This window comes from Falco naumanni, chromosome 1 (assembly GCF_017639655.2).
Source record: "Falco naumanni isolate bFalNau1 chromosome 1, bFalNau1.pat, whole genome shotgun sequence".
In the NCBI taxonomy this organism is placed as follows: Eukaryota; Metazoa; Chordata; class Aves; order Falconiformes; family Falconidae; genus Falco; species Falco naumanni.
Window position 1 is genome coordinate 92,300,184 of NC_054054.1, and position 23,033 is coordinate 92,323,216.

The window sequence follows — 23,033 nt, forward strand, 5'->3', positions numbered from 1 at the left end:
GAGGACAGTGGTCCAGATCCAGCCACGGAAAAATACTCCCACCCCACCACTGGGATGCGATGCCACTGTGGAGCAAGGAGAGGGCAGGGAGCAGCTGGCGGCGCGGAGCAGCACAGGGGTGCAATGGTTTTCAAAGGTTTGTGTTTGTTTTTTTTTTTATTGGCATAAATAATTCATACACTGTCACCTCACCAAACACTGCACGAGAAACCACAGGAACAAATGGCTATCCATTTCTGCAGGTCACAGAGATTCGCACTCAATCAGACAGCTGAAATTATAAATACTTTCTTCAAGTGTAGAAAACGTTATAAATGTTACTGTACAAATTTACATCAGGGAGATCCATCGTGCCTTTCTCAGCAATTTTTTGTTGTTGTTGGTTTGTGGGGTGATATATTTTTTGCACCAGAATCAACTGTTCTTTTCCAGTGACGAGAGTTTTGCAACAACGACAACAAAATATATATATATATATATTTATGTATATATTTATAAAAAGAAAAGGGAAAGAGGAAAAGGGAAATGAAAGTCAGCTCATTCTGCAACGGTCAGAACTAACACAGAGAAAACAAAGCAGGCCATTGAGTTCAGTTTGAAACTGTACAGGATTTAGAGCTCATTATATATGTATATATCTATATACATACATATAGAGATATGTATATATATTTATATATACCTTATGTACAAGAAAATGTAACAGCATACTTTACAGGGACCAGAAACTAAAGAAGGCTTTTGCAGGTGACCAAGCTTCTCGAAGAATCATTATTAAAAAAAAAAATTAAAATTAAATAAATTAAAATAAATAAATGGTGAAGAAAGGGGGAAGGAAAGCAAAGGTGCTCAGCAGAGTGCCACCCTGGCAGGGTTGACCTGGGGCTCCCCATGGCACTTGGGGGTGCAGACAGCACCTCATGGCACCTCCAACATAGACCCCTTCTTCTTAGCATGGACCAATCCATAGGCACCAACCCTTCCATAGCATCTAGCAAAGGCTGAGGAGCAACTCCACCTCAAAGATACTCATTTCTGCCTACCATCTGTCTTAAATCTTAATCATCTTGGCTCCTGCCATGTCAAGTATTGGATAAAAGTCATCGGGGACGGACTCTGAGCTCATCATCCCCAGGAACTGCCCGGTCATGGCTCAGCGAGGATTTGGGTAGTTTGGGGGGGTGGATAGAAGAAGCAGCAGGGCTGGGGGATATAACTTAGCAGCCAAAGGAGGACATAGCACTTTGGGGTCATGCAGCACCACCACTTCCACCACTGGCAGTGGCTTCGCTACCCAGCGCCAAACGCAGCATTTCCCATGAGCGCTGAAACGCTGGGAAAGAAACCTTGGGCAGCAGCAAAGTCAGGGACTGGGGAGCTCAGGGAAGAGCCTCAGAGGGTGACTGAAAAGATGAAGCAGCTGAGAGCAGGAGGACCGGGTCAGGAGAGCATCGCTGGGGCTGCTCTGCTGCAGGAGCCCAGGGATGTACCGCAGGGCTGGGGATGGTTCCCTGCATCTCAAGCTGCTGCTCAGAACACCACCGTGCTAAAGCAGGCTCCGCTCTCACCCAGCGCATCTGGAAATAACCCCTGTCTCTCCTCTAGCTCATGCAGCTAAACTGAGCCACCGGATGGACCTTCTCGCTCCTTCGGATCTCCTATTAGAGGGCATTGTGGAGAGCTTCTCCTACATTCTCTCCCTGCTGAAGGGCTGGATATTTTTAAACTGGGGAAAAAAAAAAAAAACCCTCACAAAGCCAGAGTCAAAAAACAAAGAACAGCAACAACAAAAAAAAGTAAGATTTGTTGGTTTGGGTTTTTTTTAATAATTAAGACTTTCAAAAATAAGAAAGCATGATGCAAATAACACGGCTGCATAAACAACCATCGCTGCACTGAATGGAAGCGAAGGAGCTGCTCTTCTGAGCTAATTTATGATAAATACAGGGCAGCTATTTTTCCACCAATACTATTGTGTGACAGCTCTGCTCATGGCCTGGCTGAGATGTTACGACGAGGGAAGCAGGGAGAAAGAGGAAAGAGATGAGAGAAGAGTTGGCAAGGTTTGTTGGCTACAGGAGCACTTAGCTCCCTTCAAATGCCCAAAATCCAGGGGAGAAATGCTTGGCTGAGGCTGCTGCAGAGGGCCCTGTGCTCGTGGTAAGGACCTAATGCCATGGGGCAACCAAACCAACTTGCTCATCAGTTCACTTGTTTCCTTGAGTCTTGGCCAATAAAATAGAGCAGGTGTTTGCCAACGGCTGGGGAGACCCCATGGGGGGATTATGTCAAGGTGAGACCTTCTAGGCAAGCAGGGGGCTTGGGGCACAGAGAATAAACCCACAGTAAGTCTTTCAAGATGGACGTTGTATCTTCCACCATAAATCCACGAGTCTATCAGGCTACAGCGTTTTGCCACCCCCAGTGCTGAGTATCACCCATGGTATCACCTCCTTCATCCTTACAACACGTTTTACTTGCTACTGCTCGCCTAGGAAGTTCACACCTACACAGAAACTAAAACCACCGAGCGAGAAGGACACCACCTTTCTACAGCAATGCCTCTCTCTGAACGTGGTTTGGGGACCGGTGAGTTCACAGTGAGACTCCCCTGTGCCCCTCCAGCAGCAGAGACCACTGGTGATGGGGCTGTGCTCCCCCCAACAGACCCCAGGACCATGACAGGTGAAGGCATTGGTGAAAACTCAGGGAGACTCTGAGGCTTAGTGCAACATTTATGGCACATGTGCTCACGCACAGAGGATGGAGAGGGTATGAGACAGCAGGGAAGGGTTGGGATGGGGAGGATGGGCAGCAGAGGACATCACTGCTGCAGCCCAGGGTGGGATGAAGAAGATGGGGGGGTTGTTCATGAGGGAAGAAGTGGAATGTGGAGGAGGCAGAAGGTGAACAGCCATGGAGCACCCTTCATCATCACTGGGATGAGGTGATGCTCAGCCACCTACACTGAGCTCTGCAGCATGAGGCCATGGGGACCACAAACTGGCCCTGCTGCCTGGTGCAGGGGGCAATTAGCACAAACGAGGGCTCACCCTGCTCTCGCTTGCTCATCCCACTTGGCCTCAGCATCAAAGGCAGAAGCAGGTGATCCTGCCTCATCCCAACTTCATGCAAAACATCTGAGAGTGAGATGCAACTACATGGCACAGCAAATGTCCTGAAAGCATCAGCAGAAGACTCACCCAGACCGACCCTCTGCCAGCATGCTTGGAGGCTGGATTCACCGCCCTTGCTCCTGCCCACCTCAGATTTTTATACATATGCACTTGTGCAAATTTTAAGACATAAAAGCACCTTCATACACGCCCCCATGATTAAAGTAACATCTCTTGCTAGCTGCAATTACGTTTCTAATCTTCATTTACTTATGTTAAAGAGGTTCAAATGCCGGCAAGGGGGAGTTAGAGGAGCAGCAAACAAACCAGGGCTGGTTAGTTTGCAGAGCCTCGTCATGTCTCCAAATTAAGCTAACTTAGACTACAATTGAATTATTCAGGATGGTTCCTGTCAAGCAATTATGCTCAATAAGGGCCTGAAAACGCAATTTGCTATCATCCCTCGCTTGACAGCTCATCTAATGGGCTCGAGGGCCCATCCGAGATGATGGGGAGAGGGAAATACCGGCACACGGTATTCAGATGGCAACACCAGCTCCCAAATGCTGCCCAAAGAGCATCTCTTCGGGGAGGTCCGGGGTTTGGCTGATGGAAGATGAATATGCAGGGGAAAACAGTCCTGGGCATGGCTGTTTGTTCAGCCAAGATGTCCATGGCTCCCTGCGTGGGGCTGGGGAGGGAGATGCTCTGTACAACCAGAGCTTGTCCACATCCCCGGCTCCGGCAACGAGCCTGAGGAAGGCAATGGGAGAGGGGAAGGACCCCAGTCCCAGCTGCTCCGCTCTGCCTGGCCCCAGAGCACCCCCAAACCCAGGGCTTTGGCAGTGCCTTCAGGAATGAAGATCGAAGCCAAAAGCAAAGCAGCAGTAGGGAGGGCGAGAAGGAAAGGCTCGCTGATTAGATATGTGCTGGGGCAAACAGCTAAATTAACAGGAATGTGGAGAAGCAACCTGCTGAGAGGGAGACCTGGAGGGCAGAAATGTAAGTGGGCATGGCCAGGAGGTAAAGAAGCCACTTGTGAAAGGTCACGGCTGCCCAGGAAGGGGTTGCAGAGGCGAGGGGGAGCAGGACTCCTCCAGCTCCGGCTCTGCAGATGCATTTTCCCGCAGGGGGTAGCTAATAGCAGCGGCACTCCCTGGCCCCGGCAGGCTCCAGCGCTAAATCAGCAACATTTCCCCCTTTTTTCATTTAAAAAATAAATAAATAGATAAAGGAAATTAAATAAACTCATCGAGAACCAAGAAGCAACCCCTCCCCATTCGAGCGTCATGAGCATTGACCATGCTGGTTGGGATCAGAGGAGCCCTGGGGGTTAAATTGAAGCCATCTGCCTCATGGGTTCCCCCTGCTCGGAGGGGAACCGGCCCCAGACCTGACCCCATGTGCACGGGGAGCTGCCCGCCGTCCCCATCCCACCGCAGCCGGGCGTCCCTGGCGCTCTGCCACCAGCTTGGCTCCTCCAGCCCTTGCAGAGAGGATGAAACGCTGCGGGGGAAGAGGCTCATTCCCATTCCGCTGTTGGCCCGTGGCACCCGCTGCTCCTCTGTAGCACAGGGTGGGAAGCGGAGAGGAAGAGGAGAACCGCAGGGGGAGGAAGGCACCATCCCTTAACTCCTCCCGTCACAGCCTGGAAGGGACACAACACAGCAGAGTCAGCACTGGGCACTTTGTCCCAGGGCACCACGGGTTTTTGTGGGGCAGGTGGTTGCAAAAAAGCCTCCCCAAGTGGGTTTGCCCCAGAGCTGCCCCGGAATGCAGTGGCACTGTGGGAAGCAGTGCACTTCTGCACCTCCCCACCAGCCCAGCCTGGGTTTTGCTGGTGCAGGCAAGTCTCAGACTTAGTATCATCTAGAGGGGAAAAGGCTTGTTGGGTACCACACAGCTCAGCCCCATCCCCGTGCATCCAGGCTCTCCCAGCAGCAGGAACCCCGAGTGCAGGTATGGCAGAGCCCCCAGGTACCGCAGCCGGCTCATCCCTGTGCACAGCTGGGATCTGTGGGTGAGCCAGGACCCCACGGGGAAGCCAGGACCTAACATGGGAACAGTGGCCAGAGCCGAGTCCCTCAGGAAGGAGGCAGCTCAGATGGAAAGCGAGAGCTGAGCTGAAGAATCCTCCCTCCCCTCGCACTTAGCAAAAGATGGGGCCGGTAATTAAGAGGAAGCTGCCGGCCAGCCACAGCCTAGGGCAGGCAGAGTGTGGCTCTGACTGCAAAAACCTTCCCAAACCCAACCAAGCAATTATACAGCCACCTGCTTTGGGGTTCATCAACCTTCAGCTTTCCTTGCCTGGCTGCAGGAGCCACCCTGGTGCCTGCTCGGAGCACGGACTGGTAATTAACTTCCCTCCTGATTATTGGCTTATGTTCCAGGTGATTTGGGGGCCATCTGACCGCTGGCTTTGTGCTGGTCCCAGGAGCCCCTCATCAGCCCTGAGCACACGGGGATGGGAGGTGGCACAAGGGACACTCCAGCGGCTTTCGCTGTGCCCGTAACCTTGGGGCCGCCCACACTTGTCACACAGATAAGGAAGCAAGGAGGTTTGTTATCAGATACAGCAGAAGAAATCTGCATCTCCAACCCTCAGTGAGGTCCAAAAAAGATGCTTGAAGTAGTCAAAATTGCCCTCACTTCTCTCCCTTAGCTCACCTCTGCTGCCATCCCTCCCTGCCCATTTCCAGCCTCCACAGTCTGGGCATGCACACCAGGAGAAGGAAAAATCCCCCCATGAATGCAACCCCTGCATGGATTAGGCTTTTGATCCTATTTGTCATAATACGATGAATTCAAGGGAAGAAAATGAGTCTCTAAGTGATACTTCTGGGTTTTGCCTGCTGTTACCAACAGGCCAGATCCTGAAACCCTGACTGGGGACCCATTTATGCTGTGTTTGCTGAAGCAGAGAGATGTGACTAAGCCAAAGCAATGAAACGGAGCAGGACTTGGCCACGAGCTGTCTGTGGGAGAAGAGACGATGTTCTTTTCCCAGCGCTGGAAGCTGCGATGGCTGCCACAGGCTGCAGGTCTGGGGAGGGACCCCAGGCAGGATATCCCCCCACCAGTTAAATCTGGGCAAAAGAAGGAAAAACCACCTTCCCAGGAGGGAAACCACTTTGAGAGGGGTGCAGAAGCAGGCACTGGAGCCCTGGCCGATGTCCCCAAAGCAGGTATCCCTGAAACAGATGTCCTGGCCCCAGCCTGCCCCTGGACCTACCCTGCTTCTTCCTCCCAGCGATGATGGAGCACTTCGCTAAGCTCCTCCTGATCGTCTCCAACTACTTTCCCAGGCTTTTTCAGCCCAATAAGAACAGCCAGCACTGCAGTGACAGCTGGCATGGGCACAGCACTCTATGACCACCCTTTCTACCCATGCTTGCCCCCCGCACCATGGCACCAATATACGCACAGCTTGTCCCCATGCCCCCCGCCAATGCTACCCAGTCAGCTGTGACAGTGGCGTGCTGAGGGGTGCAGGCAGAGCTTCCAGCCACCACAGGGAAAACCAGGCAAGGACAGGGACTTACTCTGCTGACTTCCAGAAGTGCCCGGGATGGGAAAGGCGACGGTTGCGCTTTGGCAGTTTCTCCAGCATGTCCATGAGCTTGGTGAAGGTGGGTCTCTCCTCTTGCTCATAGGCCCAGCAGAAGAGGAGGATGTCCTGCAGCCACACAGGACAAGTGCGTGAGCAGAGCCAATCCCTCTCCCACCATGATCTCCGCACCTAACGTCCTCCCAGCACGACCCCACCTCCATCACTGCATCCTTCTGAAGTGCCAGGGCAGAGGGAATGTGTCCACCCCCGTAAGGACCGTATCTCCATCACCGCATCCCTGCAAAGGGCTGGCATGGAGGGAACATGCAAACTGTTCTTGTGCCACCAGCAGCTAGACTGAGTCCCACTGGCTGGAGGGGAAGGGACCCCAGAGGGAGGGACCCCTCGCTTTTTTGCTGGCAGATCCTGGGCAGCACAGAGAATTTTTCAAAGGGACCCCCCACCCAGGGCATGCACCAGTGGGGCACGTTCCCCCTCCATGCACACACACACATACACGCAGGGCTCCAGCACCTGCTCCACACCACCTACCGAGATCTCCTTGCCCATCCCGATCTGGCTGAGGTTGGGCTTCATCCCTCTTCCCACCTGCCAGATTATTGCCTCCGCTGGCTGTGTCTTGAAGGGCCATTCCCGTGCATGCAGCTCATACCAGATCGTGCTGTGGGAGACGGCAGGGATTAGAGTTGGGAGGAGCTGGGAGGCATCGCACAGGGGTATGGCTGCTCATTGCACCCACATCCGCTGCCTCTCCCTGCTCTAAAAATCATCCACATCCAGGAGGTGCTTCATCCCAGATATGACACCAGAGATGCTCAGCCCTCATCACAGAGACATCACCTCTCCCATTTTCCAGAGGAAGTAACTGAGGCTGTCAATTTGACTGACAGCCTGCTGCAGCCCCTGATTTACACCAGGGGAGAATATGGCCCATGGGCAGGAGGACAGAGGCTGATGGATGCACAGGCAGAGGCACGTGCAGAATAATGGGCAGAGCTGCCAGCCAGCCTGTTACATCAAGTGGGAATCTCCCACTAGGATGCAATAGCACCTTGCCCCGCTGCCCGCCGAGTAGCTTAATAGATGATGCGGGGGGTAAATACATGGTCCAGCCGCCGGGCTGGCATTTCTAACTCTGCCACCTGCTCCAGCTGCTTGGGGCAGCAAGCACCAGGGAAGAATGAACCTGAAAATTCACTTTTGCTCTGACTTTTTCCTTTTTCTTTTGGAAAAAGCACTCCAAACCACAAAAAGCCATCCAAGCCATGGCATGAACCATCCCTGGCACCCTCACCGGGTGATGGCACATGAGAACCCCTAGCCATCTGCCACTGCACTGCTCTTATCACTAAGCCAAGCCCTCCTTTCCATGAGGACTTCCAAATCCAAGGGAATATCCCAAAACAACGGTATCTCTGGCTGAGCTGGCAGGCATCCCCGTGGTCCTCCACCCCCGCTACCGCCTGGGACTTTTCCACCCTTGTTTTCCAGCACTCGGAGGCTGGATAAGCCCCTGATCCCACAGTGCTGGCCCTGATTTCCAAGGCAAATTCCCTGGACTTACTTTTCCCTTCAAGGGATGCCATCACAGCCAGTTAAAGCAGCGAGAAGCAGAGTTAAAACAGCATCTGGGTGGAAAAATCTGGGGGAGGGAGTCTGATAAATGAAAGAACACTCTTGGATGGGGGGCTCCCTGATTTTTGAAAAATATGCATACAGTTTGACTATCGATCTCAAAAAATGTGAATAATGTGAGATGCCCATTGGTGCTGTAGGCACAGAGGAATGGGGAGGCTGGAGAGAGACAGGTCCTGGTGGCACAGGACAAGATGTTCAGGCATCAGCCAGGATTTTTAAAGTGCCTGAATGCATCCAATGCCGTTAAATTCAAATTTCTAGTTGGGAGTTTGAGGCTTAAGTTTTCACCTTCATGTGATGCATCCCAAATATCTGGACTGTGTTTCCTGGGGTACAGATGGTGCTATGGAGAGTGATCTGCTGCTCCATCTCCCTTTGCAGAAGACCACACATCTAACATTAATTGTTGCCACAATCTTGCAGACTTTGTCGAGCACGTGCCGTCAGCCTCAGCACCCCGCTCTGCGCCGCCTTCACCCACGCTTTAATTTAAAATTTCTGTCTTCTTTAAAAGATCTTTTCCTCTCGCTGTTGCTGATCCCCAAATCCCTAGAGGGAAATGGCGATGGCAATAACCCTCCGGATCAGCTGTGAGCCTCCCGGGCTCAGCGGAGGGCAGCAGAAACAAGAAAGACAAAAAATGTGGGAAAATCTTTTAATCTTTTAAGGAAACTCATACTTTACATAAGGCCAGAGCTCACACTCAAAGAAAGGAGGAAAAACTAAGTCTAAGTAACTGACTCTCACTTAGTTCGATATGATCCCTTAATTACTTCTTTATTTTTGTGCTAAAGATATACCTCAGGGAGGGAGGAAAAAAAAAGCCAGACCCTTTCGGCTGTAATTACTGTGGTTTTGATGGAAATATCGCCTCCCATAACAGCCCCACGCACACTAATCCCCGCAGCCTTTAAGGTATTCACAAGAAAATTAATCCTCTGGGTAAAGCCCCCAGCCCTATGTCCACCTCGAGAAAGGTTTTATCAGGGCAATTGGGCTCCTGCCGTAAGGGAGGCTTGCTTTCAGATAAGCAGCAGGAGTGATGAGCCAGTTCGCTGAAGGAGACTCATCAGTTCTCCTCTTCTTGACCTTTAGGCATCTCATCTCCCCAGCAGCCCCAGCTCACAGCAGCAGCTACTGCTGCCAACCCCTCTGCAGCTGGCTGCTGGAGAGAATTGGGGTGTCTGGGGGCTCCCCAGCCTGTGTCCCCAACCTTCTGCATCCCTAGCTGACATCCCGGTGGTACCCACCCCAAGAGGATGCAGGGGAGACATCACACCAGGCTGGCGTCCCCATGATGCTCCAGATCCCATTGCCCAGAGCCACCCTGCTCCATAGCCACAACAGGGGATTTGGTGTTTTGGGAGGGAGTTAACACAAAACTTCTCAAACAGGAAGGTGCTCTGCACCCAGCGATGGGGATTCCCACATGAAACATCCCCTTGGTGTTGCAGCAAGCAAAAAACCCATGTCCCCTTCCCCTCCCGGCTGCACAGAGCAGCTCACAGCTGGCACAACTGTGCCAGTTCACTGCAGCCTGCCCACCTGCCCTGCCGCAGGGACTCACCCCAGCGCAAAGACATCCGAGTGCTTGGAGAAGGGCAGCTTGTCCTCCTCGGTGTCCGGCGAGAGCTGGCGGATGATCTCGGGGGCAAGGTGGCACAACCAGCCGTTCTGGATGCGCAGCTTGTTCTCCCGTCTGCCGAAACACGGAGCCAAAGCCATGGGTACCACAGGAGGAATATCAACACCGTGCCACCAGCTAGTAGCCCCCCAGCTCTCCCACCCTCTCCCCAGGGCATTTATGCCTGGTTTTCCCCACAGCATCCTTGCAAAGTCAGGTTTTAACCCTGTTCTGAGAAATGCCAGCATGGTGGCTTCACACTCGTCCCTGCCAGGTGGCAGGGCTCAGTTTGGGCACAGGGTGGGCAAGGGGCAGCTTCAGCTCTGCTGGGCTGCTAATGGGGATGCAGGGTCTGCCAGGGCCCTCACTGTCACCAAAACTCTTTTAAAAGAGCAGGGACAACAGGTTACCTGGGGCAAATCCCGCCAGCACTGACATCTCGTCTGGCCCCACTGTAGTTTGAGCAAAAGGTTGGACTGGTGACCTCTAATGGCCTAGAAATCAGTGTTTTCAGGTGTTTGGTCCCCAAACAGCCCCTCCAGCCCACCTTCATGTCCAGACCTCCAATGTCATCACCCACGGGCGCAGCCTGGCTTCGTTACCATCACCAGCCTCTCTCAGCTAATCTCAGCCATCTGTCTTCTACCTCCTCAAGGCCCCCCTGCTCGGTACAAATACATTAGGCTCCTTTGGCCAACAGCTGAGGATGACATTGGTTGCTTCTTCATCCTTTATATCCTCCAGCAGGCACCTAGGGTGCCCAACTGGCTTAAAAAGGGTGCCCAGGTAGGGAAATGGGCAGGGACCACTGGTGGTGGTAGCACATTAAGCAGCTCAATCGTGTGTCTGAGACCAAATTTGGGAGCACAATTTTGCAGGAGGTAACAAAAACTGTCACATGCCCCATTGGAATAGAGAAGGAAGTGCCCACTGACTTGTCCCAAGGAATTTCTCCCTGTTTTTGCTTTGATGCCCTCCCAAATATGGTGATGCTCAGGAGTAAGGGATAGCAGTGGGGTCATCTCTCCTCCTGAACTTCAGCGTGGGGCCAAAATCCCAGAGCCCATGTCCCAGGGGACACTACCCAGGCATGGGCATGTCCATCCACCCCTGAGGCAGGATGACAAACTCCCACCACAAATGCTGACTGCTTGGCTGGCTTTCCCCCCCATGGCTGTGTGCACATAATGTGCACAATCCCAAGGTGACACAGTCCAGATTCTCCCAGGCACAAAGCCACCCCTGTGCCCAGCATCACCCCTGGGTCTGGCAGTGACCAGAAGAGTAACCCCCTCCCCTAGGGAAGGACACTGCTGGTCCAGGGATTAAGCCTCCATGCCCCCTCTGAGGTCTCCATGGCCCCTCTTCATCCTGCTGCGCTGGAGCTGTCACCGCAATCAGCAGCTCCAGCAAGGCACGGACCCTCCGGCCCCAGGAGCCGCAGGCGAGAGCACTTTGGCACAGGGGGGAGGCTTTCAGCTCCCCAGCCAGCTCCCGCCACCATCCTCCAGCCCTGTGCAGCTCTTAATTACAAGCCGTCGTTAAGCACCAGAGCAATTAGAAAAGATGTGGAGAAGCTCACTAGTCCTTCCCTGTGTCTATGTTCTCTGCCTCTGGGCAGGCAGTGGGGAGCAGGATGCAGTGGGCAGCACTCGGATGTGTTCCACCACCCTCAGCAAGACCAGGATTGCACGTAGGGCTTTCTATTCTTGTTCACTCAAGTCATCCAGCGCTGTAATCTCCCATGAGCAGCATTCAGGCTCACCTCGGGATGCTCCAGGGACCAGATCTGGCTCCACAGCTCTGGTACAAGCCCAGCCTCAGCCCTTAGCAAAGCTCACGTATGCCCAAGCACGCAGCTACAGGCTTACAAGCTTCCAGCAATGAAGGCTGAGCTTTAATGCACTCCCAAACGTGGCTCAATTACAGCAAAATGGTTTCATGACAAAAATTTGCCTGACTTCATAACCAGCCTGGCTAATTCCACTAGCAGAAAGCAGCACAACCAGCCAAGCATCTTCTAAACCCACTGAAGGACAAGCCAGCCCCAAGGCAAAAGCAAGGGCAGAAAAGCTCTTCAGATGACTCAAGACACACCTCATGCTCCTCCTAATTACAGAGCAGCCCTATCAAGCCCAACAACGTTTAAATAAAGGAAAAATAAATCTGATTTCACCAGGATAAGACACTGGATTAGGAAGTCTCTGCAGAAAGTATTTTAGTTGCAATATCTGTCTTGTTTTTCAGCAGCACAAGCGTGTCACAGCACGGATGGACGCTACAAAGTCCTTGTGGTGGATGCTTTCATGAACTGAAGGTGAGCCTGGTCTAGGAGGACAAGGAAGATTTTTAAGCCATTTCTTTTTTTAACCCTAGTGAAAACAGGCCAGTTTATAGTTCTCATTCACATCTGAAGTAACATCACTGTCCTTAGCTCAGCCTGCAAAAATTTGCTCCCTTCTCCATACATGCTTGTCCATGCAAGCCTCTGAGGACCCAAACCTGTTCTTTATCATTCTTCTTTATCTGGGAGAAACCAGAACCGGCAAAAAAACACCCTGAAAAGGGAAATCAGACCTGCAGACACTTGCTGCTTCAAAATTCATTGTGACTGATGAGTGTGGATCCCCAAAGCCTTCTCCACCAGCAGAAGACGTGTGCCACCAGTAGTCCAGGGCAGCCACACTGAAAGCTTCTTGGGACAGAAATTTCCCCATATTTCTACCAAAACACTGCTCGTTTTTGTCCAGTCTTACATTTCTGACCATCCTTCCTCTCCTGAGTAATCTCCTGGACTTTACCCACCATGTGCCATCCCAATCTTGTGCAGAGATGGCCACGCATTGGTCCATCCCATTGGATGCCCCATCTCCGCAGGGTCTTGGCTTTCATTTTATCTCTAGAGCATCTCTGACCTTCTAGCAAAGGCCCCTGGCAAACTTTGGCCCTTTTGCCCAAATCCTTTTATTACTGCTGGAATGAGCTGCAGCTTCATCCTGGCAGGACCTAAGCCCCAAACCCCCTGCCCAGCTGCTACACCAGAGCCAAAATCCACTTCTCCACTGCAGGGAGAACAGCAGCACTGCTGGATTTCTTGGGCTTCCTAAGCTTTTGGCCAAGTTTGTGCTAAAAGCAGATGATATTTATACAGGCAGAATGGAAAGGCTGGCTCCCCATCTCACCATGAGAGGCATGGGATGGAGAAGCAGCCGTTGCCTTTTCCTCTAACCATTTGACCTCATCACATGGGAACTAGACCAAAAAAAATATATAATTTCCAAGGTGCATTTGATCTCCTGATCACCTTCACCATAAAGTGATGGCTTGCCACAACAACCTCTCCAGTGACAAACCCCACCATGTGGGGTGATGGAGACCGAAAGGACCAGAAGGCAGGTAACATGCTGCTGGAGGAAACCTGCCTCAGCTGCTGGTGCCGATAACACCGCGCTTGACCCGTGCTGTTTCTAACACAAAGGGTTCAGTGAAAAATCACTCTCCCACTGGGAAAAGTCAGTAATGCTCTTTTTTTTTTAGTTTTAGCAAGAAAGGAGAATATAACCTTTGTTCTTTTTTCCCCTCTTCTGTTTCCTTTTCCCCCCCATCTTTGTTTTCCTTCCTTTCCACTGCTGCTGAGACAATTTGCCCTGCCATGTCTACAGCTGGAAAACCTCCCAAAGCACCGGGGAAAAAAAACCAAAAAAACATTTAATAAGGAACATTTACCAAATGGGCTTGATTCTAAGTCCAAAGAGACCAAAAATGTCATAATGCTGTAAATGTCCCAAGCTTGGCTCTCATTTTCTCTGCGTCTTGCTCCATGCCCTGGCTCAGTGCAGATACCACGGCCAGATGTCTGCAGCACCTGAAAGGTCACTGGAGCGGCCAGGGGACAGCCCCAGGGATGGCACCGTGTGACCTGGGCTGCCGCTCTGGCTGCACCGTTTGTCAGCCCAGAGGCAGGAGGTGAAGCAGATGCTGGGGGATTATAACGATAGTGTTAGGGAAAGGCCAAGGAACAAACTGGCTTTGCTGGCCCTGGTGAAACAGAGCCCAAGGAGCATCTCCTGCACAGCTGCAGGGTGGTTTGGCCATGGAAATGACGCATCCTGTGGGAAGAGGTTGGGTCCAAGAAACCATGCCTGGGGCCAGGTCCTGCCTCTCTGAACCAAACTGCTAGAGACTCACATGCAGCATCATGTTCCTTCTTACCAATCAAAAGCAACTCTGCCATTAAACACTAGGTTTAAGAAATAAATGAAACAAAATAAAATTGAAACAAGCTGCAACTTCTGCACCCAAGGAGTAGAGCAGTTTGTTTTCAGTGCTCAGTGCTGAGCCCAGACCCACCTTGCTGCAGAAAACACAGCTCTGCTCTTGCCATCCCTCTGGGGCTTTGCACCGCAAACCCAATGATGGTGTTGAGTGTGGAGCTGCATTTCAAGGGAGCACCACTGGTGGGGCAGAGGGGTTTCTGCAGGAGCTACAAATCTTGCTCTTCCCAAAGCAGGCCTCCTCAAAAGCAAAATCCCAGGAGGTGAGATGGTGAAGTCCCAGGGGCAGCCCCAGGACACTCAAAGGCACCTTGTCCCCATGTCTACCGAGGCTGCAGACCCAGACAGGCACTTGCAGAGGAGGTTTTTGAGCTACCTCTCCATGTTCCCAGCTCAAATGGGGGCTCTAGGGCATGAGGAAGAATGCCAGTATTTCCACCATGCTGTGTCCTACCTGCCTGCTTGGAGAACTCCCGAGATACTGAAGAGGCCAAAGTCTGTGATCACCACCTTCCCGTTGTCATAGAAAACGTTTTTTGACTTGAGGTCCTTGTGAAGGATCCCCTTGGCGTGCAGGTAGCCCATTCCCTAGGATGGAAGAGAGAGAAAAATGCCTCAAAATTGAAAAAGCAGCACAAACAGATGGGATAACGCCCAAGCAGGGGCAGCCCCACCATTGCCAAGATGGGGAGAGCCCAGCCATGCGCATCCCTGTACCATCACAGTACATCCATGCCACTGAGCTCCAGCTGGGCCACAGCTGGAGGCTGCACATCCCCCAATGTTCCTACAGACAGGGCAGGTGTCCGGGGGGTGTCCTTGGCTTGGGACAGGCAATGGGTGGTGCTCACGGAGGGCGAGGGGGTCATGGTGTGGGCATCTCAGCCACGATAGCTCCCACTCATCTTCCTGATTAATTGGTTATGCAAGGAAAATTAGCGGCAAACCAAACTGGCAGTCACTCTCCTGAAATCCTCTGTGGAGAAATTGATGATGATGATAATGTTTTCGCCTTTGTTCACTTTCGGGGCTGGGAGCAGAGGGGTAATAAGTCAAAGCTCTCCATCACACACCCTGGCTGAGCCATTAGTGCCTCCTATGTGCACACCGACACCATTAGCCTGGAAACCAGCGCCTCGCAGGAGTCCTGCCTTAATTCTTTTCCCCTAAGAAAAGCTACTTGGTGGTTAATTAAAATTATTGCTAATGATGCAAAAAAAGGCCATGGGTGGGAAATCCAAACTCCCCTGCACCAGGCTTGTTTAGCATCGGCAAATCAAGCAGGCTGTTGACAGCTCCATGCAGCGGACATTCAGCTCAACGGGATAACCAGCTCTAGGAGTGGGGAGGGCGATAAAAGTCATTTATCTCAACTTCAGCAGGGCTTTCGATGCTGTCCCACTTCTCATTCTCATAAGCAGACTAAGGGAAACTTGCTCAAGAGGAAGCTACTGAAGGATAAAAGCCAAATGGGCCAGCAAACTGTTGCTTAAGAGCAAATATCAGTTGTCTATTGCTGGCGTGGGGGGATTTACTAACTGGATTTCCACAGGGGTCCATCCTAGGTCTGATCTTTTCACGTCCCGTCATTAACCACGCAGGCAGTGGAACATGAATATATTTGTAATTTGCAGCCAACGTGGAGATGGGAGTCACAATCCAAATTCAGAAACGATTGGGAAAAATTGGGAAAGCAACCTGAAAAAAACCCCAAATCCTCAAATGCAAATGTGCAGAATATGGGGGGAAAAAGGTCTCACCAGTGGCAGAGACTTGCAGGGCTCTGCTCCAGCAGCTGGAACGCCTGGGGGCAGCCAGGGACAATGTGCTGCTGGGGACAGCAAACACCCCAACCCAGCAAGATACAGGGGTTCACCCGCACCCCTCAGCGGTCAAATCCTGAAGAGCCTCTGCTAAGAGATGCTGGAGGAAGGAAAGGATTTGGGGCTGTGGCTGGTCCTAAGATGCCACAGCTGCAGCTGCATGCCAGGACCATTCCAGTCACTGGGATTAATTAGGGGTCTCTGGATCCCAGCACATGAAATAATAATGAGGTTTAAAATCTGCTTTAAAATGTCACTGTCACCTTCATAAAGTGCCAGGGTTATGCAAGAAACAGCATTTCAATGCTGCGAGCCTGTTCCTCCTGCAAGGTGCAGTGCAGGGCCCTGAGCATCCATGGGACAGGATGAGACCCGGTGCCATGGGGATGCTTTGCAGCCCCCTCCCATCGGCCAGGGCTGACAGGAGCTCAGAGCAGGCAGCAGGGCCTTTGCACCCTTTGCACGCAGCATGGATGGGAATGCATCTCCCATGCAAACCCCACACGCAGCCAAGCCTTTGCTGGAGGTATTTCTCAAGGAATTCTCAGCAAACCCAAATCCCTCATCTCACTCCATAGGGTATCACGCAGATCCCACTACAAATTCCAGCTCTGCCACCTTCACCCCCGGGATGATCTGTGAGAAAACACTCTTTGGCCCAGTAACGCCTTAATTTGCTCGGCTGCCCGGCGTGTGCGAAAAGCCAGCTCCCTCTGCCGGCTTCGCTTCTTAAATAAATTAACTTTCGCCTCCGAGGATCACGGCATAACGAGAGCCCTTGCATCCGCTAATCCAATAATCTTAACGGCTCTCCTATCGCATAAGGGGACTCAAAGGATAAAGTCAAACAACTGCCGCGACCGGGTAGCTGAGCCAAAGCCCCTGCTGTGGTCCCGTCTCCAGCTCCTCCGGCCAATGCAGCCCCCAGCCCAACCAAAGCAAGATGTCGGGGTTTTCCTTCGCTTCTCCACACCAGCCACCTCCAAGTCCACCAAAACGTCCTTCATGTCTGCTGATGGTTGACATGGAGGGGTGGGAAGGTAGAGAAACTGCTTCTCCTGGTGCACATCAGTGATGGGCCATGTGTCTGGGGCACAGCAGCTGCGACAGGGGTATGACGGAACCTCTCCAGCAAGCCGGAGCTGCTGTTTTAAAACCCCTTGGGTGCACAGGGAGAGCCCGGGCTCAGCACCCATGCTGCACAGCTTTGCCTTTGCACCTCTCTGAACTCCTACAGGGACCTGGGCCAGCCCCGAAGTCCCTCTGCCCTGCGGTGGGCTGCAGCAGGAGCACCCAGCCCCGTGTTCGCCGGGAGGAGAGGAGATGCAGGGGGGCTGCAGTGAGCTCTGCGTGCAGTCCTGCTGATTTGCTTCAGCATCTCGTGGGTGACATTCTTCACCGTGTTGCTTTCATCTCACAGACCCAGCCACACTTCCCCAGTGCCGGCAATGCCTCGCAACACCACACTCTGAAGTTTCCAACTTCTCTCTATATGCACGTGCAGGGGACAGGGGTCTCTCAGCCCAGTCCTCCAAACCCCAACCCACAGGCAGCGATGCAACCCGCCTGGAGAAAGGGGCTGAACCCAGCCATTACCTCCTGCTGTGAACATCTGGGACGAGAGAACCCTGAGCATAACTGCAGCGGCAGTCAGGGGAAAACATACGAGGCAACCCAGTGCGATGCCTCAGAGTTTGCTCAGTGGGAAAAATCCATCTTTAAAGTGGAAAATACAGATCGAAACTAGAAATCTGCAGAGAAGCCCTCAGCACGGATTCAGGCCATAGTTTGCTGCTCCAAGACGCCCCTTGCAACACCGGCTCAGCAAAGAGGGTAAGCCTGTGCTCAACTGTCAGCTCCTGCCCAGAGCCCAGAGGCTTCAGGGGAATTTAAGGAATTTACTTTAAAACAGCATGCACTTTGCTAAATCTGGGTGTAAGTAAATGCAAACCAGACAATCTAATAAGAGACAGCATAAGCGCAGGCAGGGGAATGGCACCGCTCAGGGTATATTGCAGAACACGTTCTTATTTATAACATGGATTTGAATATTTAAGGGGGTTTAAGATCTGCCAAAAAAACTACTGGCTTTTTTTCCCCTTCCAATAGAAATATGTTCAACATAAGCTCAGCCCCAGATGATTTGCTATGGCTGTTTACCAGAGGTGCTAGCTGACCTCGAGCAGGACACAGGGCCACTGTCGCAGCTCCCATGGTAGGACACGTGCCAAATCTTTTTGGTATCATTTAGTGTTAAATATGTTTGGAATCACAGTACAATCCTACTCTAGCAGACAGCTCAGCACCACTTAGGAAAACAAGCCGTTGCAGACACTCAATGGGAAGCTTTGATGGCTCAGGACCCAACTTCCCAGCCACTTGACCCTGCCACGTGAGGATCCTCCTCAGCATCTATTCATACGGTCGCATCTGAAGTGTCGAAGATGCACTTTGAGTCATCTCTGTGAAAGGAAAAGTTTTTTTAGCTCTGAAAACTGCACGTGTGCTCTGCCTTGTGGCGTGCACAGCCTCCTGCCACAAGCACCACAGCACTGACTCCTCCATGCAGGCTGGCTGCAGGGATGCTTGCACTAGAGATGTGGAAACCTCAAATCAACAGCAGATTGTTTTTTTCTTTTTTTCCAAGACAAGAGGAATACCCAGCCAGCAATTCACTCATGGCAGCAAAGCTGGACTTAAACATCTGCGCTTCAAAGGGGGAAGAGGAGCTGTGGCCAGGACGAGCTCCAAGTTCATCACTGCACAGGGAGCCTGTGGGAAGCCTTCGTGGCACCCCAGTTCAGCTCAAAGTGGGTGAGGGAGGTTTAAGAGACCTGGATTTTAAAGTCAAGAGGTGCTATCCTGCCCAGCCTCCTTGGCTTCTTCCCTCCCGCTCCCTGGAGCAGCCTGGCTGAGCTCTGGGCTGGATGTGGACCCCACTGGTGACAAGCTGCCCCCACACCACACCGTACCTTCACAATTTCTTGTGCTATCTGCCTTGTCTTGTTGACATCCAGGACGATTTTGGCATCTCTCACCACTGAGTAGAGAGTCCGTCCTTTACACAGGCTGAAAGAACAGGAAAAGGGAGAAGATAAAAACATGGATTATAAACCCCGGCCAAGAAACATCCCCAAATTATAAAGGCAGCGGCTGTGGCAGGGAACTATAAATAACTGCAAGAGCTTTGGCTACATCTCAAGGCAGGCTGAAGATTCAGCAGGGAAACTGGGGGCTCTCCCCAGTTCGGCACTGGGGTGGAGCTCGTGCTGCTCCCAGTAACCTGGGCTAGTTCCCGGCTCTTCCCGCATCCCAGCCATGAGCAAAACACCTGGCCCTCTTGCTTCAGACTTTTTGTGCAAAACTGGCCGCGGCTCCCCGCCTCTTCCCTTGGAGGATACAATACTCACAGATGTAATATGAGTCAAAAGAGGAAAGACAGGGAGAAAAAAAAAACCAAAAAACAACAAAACCCCAATGCACTGTACAATGTCCTCCAATTTTCCTTCTCGTACCAATTACAGTAAAATCTATTTACAGAGCCTTAATTACCAAAGGCAGCTGGAAGGGGGGGGGGGGGAGGGTCTAAACCAATTAAAAATATATTGACATTTGAATATCATAATGGAGTACGTGGGTGGATGCTGCCTCGACTCCCGCCCACAAAAAAGGGCTTTTTTGCTTTTCTGTATCCACCCACGCTCATTACAGGCAACTTTAGAAAGATGAGACTGGATACCTGTGCCTGGGAAATAAAGCACCCGACACACATCTCGTTAAAGAGGTTTCGGCGACTGCAGACATTAATTTGATCCTGTTCTAGTTAACAAATAAAAAGTTACAGGTTTTAATTCCCCTGCTCTCCCTCCGCTGCATCCTCATTCGGCTCCATCCACCGCTTTCCCCCTTGTCCATCTCCAGCCCTGGGGATGCCCGCACAGATGGCTCTGCATTTGTTCCCTGGGAGGTCAGGAGGTTTGCCCCATTTGGATGCAAACAACCAGCCCAAGCTGTGCCTCATTCTGAGGGCTGAGGAGCATCACACTGAGCCGCCCTGGGTTTGCCTGGGTACCACGTTGTTCAGATGGGGAGAGGGGATGGTTTGGACCCCTGGTATGGACAAGGGGAGGAGGCACACCAAGGGCAGCGATGCTCAGCACAGCCCTACAGAGCGGTGAGCAGCCTCGCCCCACAGCAACTTCTCCTGGGTTGCAAATCTGGATAAATTGGGAATGCATCATTCTGGTAAAGACCCACTTTTATTTTTTACCCCGAGGCTAGCTCACGGCAGTACGATGAGGCAAAACCCCCCGGAGACTGCGCCATGTTTTCCCTGGGGACGTTGAAAATGGCACCAGCAACCTCCCCGAACCACAGCGCTGCTGCCATCCCCCCCTCACTGCCGCACGGCCAAAGCCATCACTGGGATGCAGATAACGTTCCCACGAGCAGTTAGTCCCCAAGAGCAGGGATGTTAGAGGCTTGCCTCCAGCAAGCTGGGGAAAGCTGGATGGTGTTTATTGGGATTAAACCTTGCTTGCTTCTTCAGAAGCTCAGGGGTACAAAGGACTCTCCTGCTCCTAAACCAAAAGCTCCACATCCCTCCATGGGCAGAGCGCACCATTTTCAGGTCAAGCAGCAAAGCTGGAACAGGACCAGTCCCATATCTCACAGACAACAGCACCCTTCAAAGTACTTTGTCAGGGGTTGTGATGGAAATAACCTGGCTGAATGCAAGTGAGCTGTGGTAGGGATTTTAGGGCATCTTTGTACCCATGCAGCTGCCTCCTCAGTAATGGTTTTCCTTGCTCAGGTGTCTCAGCACATCCCTGAGCACATCAGCTGGACTGCAAACCCCAGGCACTCGCAATTACAAATGAGAACTTCTTCTCACTAAACCAGCCGCTTCCTATCTTCTGCAACAGTTTGGCTGCAGTCAAATATGAATTTGACTGAAGATTAAGATCCAAGCACTCAAAATCCTACTTGGAAATAAGCGATAAAGAAAACCTTTGGGTTTCTGCAACTGGAATTAAAGTGTGCAAAATAAGGACAGACATGAATTCTCTTTCCACCACCTTTACAGTATGAAGTTTTCTTGCACTAATTTGCTAACTAAACCTGTAAAGCTTTAAGCTCTACAATGCAACAGGCTTTCCACCACCTTCCATGCCTGACCTGCCTGCGCAGGGAGGAGTTCCCCCATCCCTCCCCGTTCCCCAGAAAACACTTGTTCTCCCCCTGAGAAAACCATTACACAAAGACACTTGTGGTCTGCACTAGTCAGGAATCAAGTCTGCAAATGCAATGAATAGATTAGTGCTGGAACAGGGTTTGATTTCAGCCCTAAAGTGAGTTAAGATCAGCTGTTTTCCTGGAAAAAAAGGTTGTTTAGAGAAAAATCCTCAAATTTCTGCCTATCTGAACTGCTGAGATAACCCCGGGAGCAGAGCGCGCAGCCCTTTTCTGATGAGATTCCCATCTCTCCACTTCATTTACAGAGGGACCACATTAAAAGAGGCAATGAATGCACCCAGCGCAAGCATTGGCACAAGGAGAGCAGCCACCGCTCGGCCCTGCGGTGGTGACTCCAGCACATGGCAAAGTCCCGTGGGCATGGGACATGCCACCACCGCTCCTCAGACCCTGGGAGAGCTGGCAAGGCAGCCCAGGTGCCTCTCCTCCCCTCAATGAATAACTCCTCTGAATTAATTCAACAAGCGACCGTTGCACTGGCATTTGTTAGAGTTTTCTTGCTGGATAAGGAGCTGCCAATGCAGAGATAAAGCCTGGTTGATACCTATTATGCAGCACCTGAGCCTATTCAGCCACCACCTGCAGAACCTTTTCATGGCAGAGCTCAACAATTTCACTTCTTCTCGTTCCTCATCTGCCATCAATCGCTCCCCATTCGGGCAGGAGCGGCAGGCACAAAGCACGGCTCCCAGGGCACGCACATCATCTTCTGCCTTTCCACTTCAAGAGGCCTCCGCTGAACCACGGCATTGAGGTACCCATCCAGCTTCAAGCGAGCGATGCTGCGGATCACAAGGCCAGAGACCGCCTACGCTTGACACCAGAAACAAAGGCAGACAATTTGCATCTTCAGATGCATCCCAGCTTATTCACCACTGGAGTACGCATTCATAAATAAATACTTGTCTTCTCCTCCTAAACCTCTCCATCCCACCTGTCGGCAGAGCAGGCAGGTTGGTGACACGTGGCCCGGTACCGTGTGGTGACCAAACCCCATCCAGAGCCAAGGGACAGCCTGGTCGGGCAGCTCGGGGAGATGCAAAGCTCCTTCCCGGGGTCCCTAGCATCCCGGAGCGCACCTCAACCCACGGCGCAACCTCACAGCCTTCCCCAGCACTAGGACGGTCCCAGCCCCAGCCCGCTGCAGATGCAACTCTCTATTCAAAATGAGGTTTTGAAGTGTTCAGCCAAGCAAGCCAAATCCCAAATTGCTTTATAAACACTCTGCATTTCACCAAAGTGGGCTGAAGACATCAGCAATGGGAGCAAAGCCAAAGCAACTTGCAGAGGAACAATTTGGAAGGGATGAGTGAGGAAGAGCTGGAGCACTGCCTCTTGATATTTTTGCCATTTGATGTGAAAACAGCCTCATCCATCCCCCACCCACTGGGGTTTTTCCATCCCCCACCCGCTGGGTTTTTTCCACCCCCATAATATTGATGGCCATCACCTCTATAGGGTTGAAGACCTCCGTCTGGCTCCCGCTCAGGAGCAGGAATAAATTCAGATCTGACGGTACGGCGGTTGTACACAGGTCGTGACGCCGTTACCAGTGTTTTGTGCTTTTCTTCCCTCTGCCCAACCATCCACATAAATGCCCATTAAATTAAATAGGATCATTTGAACACCCCAAAGTGATAAATGCCAGACCCAGGAAGCTCATTACTTGCTAGTATATTGATTTATGGGGAACCAGCTCAGATACCATGGTGATAGTCGACACTATACACC

General features: G+C 51.8%; 1 protein-coding gene across 2 annotated transcripts in view; it reads right to left on the minus strand.

The window, feature by feature from the left end:
• Positions 1-152: 152 nt before the first annotated feature.
• The window catches only part of KSR2 (kinase suppressor of ras 2), an 87,090-nt gene continuing 64,209 nt past the window's right edge, over positions 153-23,033 (minus strand). Inside the window, exons 15-20 of one of the 2 annotated variants that reach the window (XM_040606384.1) lie at positions 19,019-19,115; positions 14,678-14,811; positions 9,893-10,024; positions 7,219-7,348; positions 6,659-6,792; positions 153-4,764 (exon numbers count right to left, since the gene is read on the minus strand). In XM_040606384.1, coding sequence (XP_040462318.1) covers positions 4,758-4,764; positions 6,659-6,792; positions 7,219-7,348; positions 9,893-10,024; positions 14,678-14,811; positions 19,019-19,115 — 634 coding nt within the window. In that variant the 3' untranslated portion in view covers positions 153-4,757. Of the gene's footprint in view, positions 4,765-6,654; positions 6,793-7,218; positions 7,349-9,892; positions 10,025-14,677; positions 14,812-19,018; positions 19,116-23,033 lie in introns of those variants that run through there. The other variant, XM_040606393.1, reaches the window with a different exon arrangement.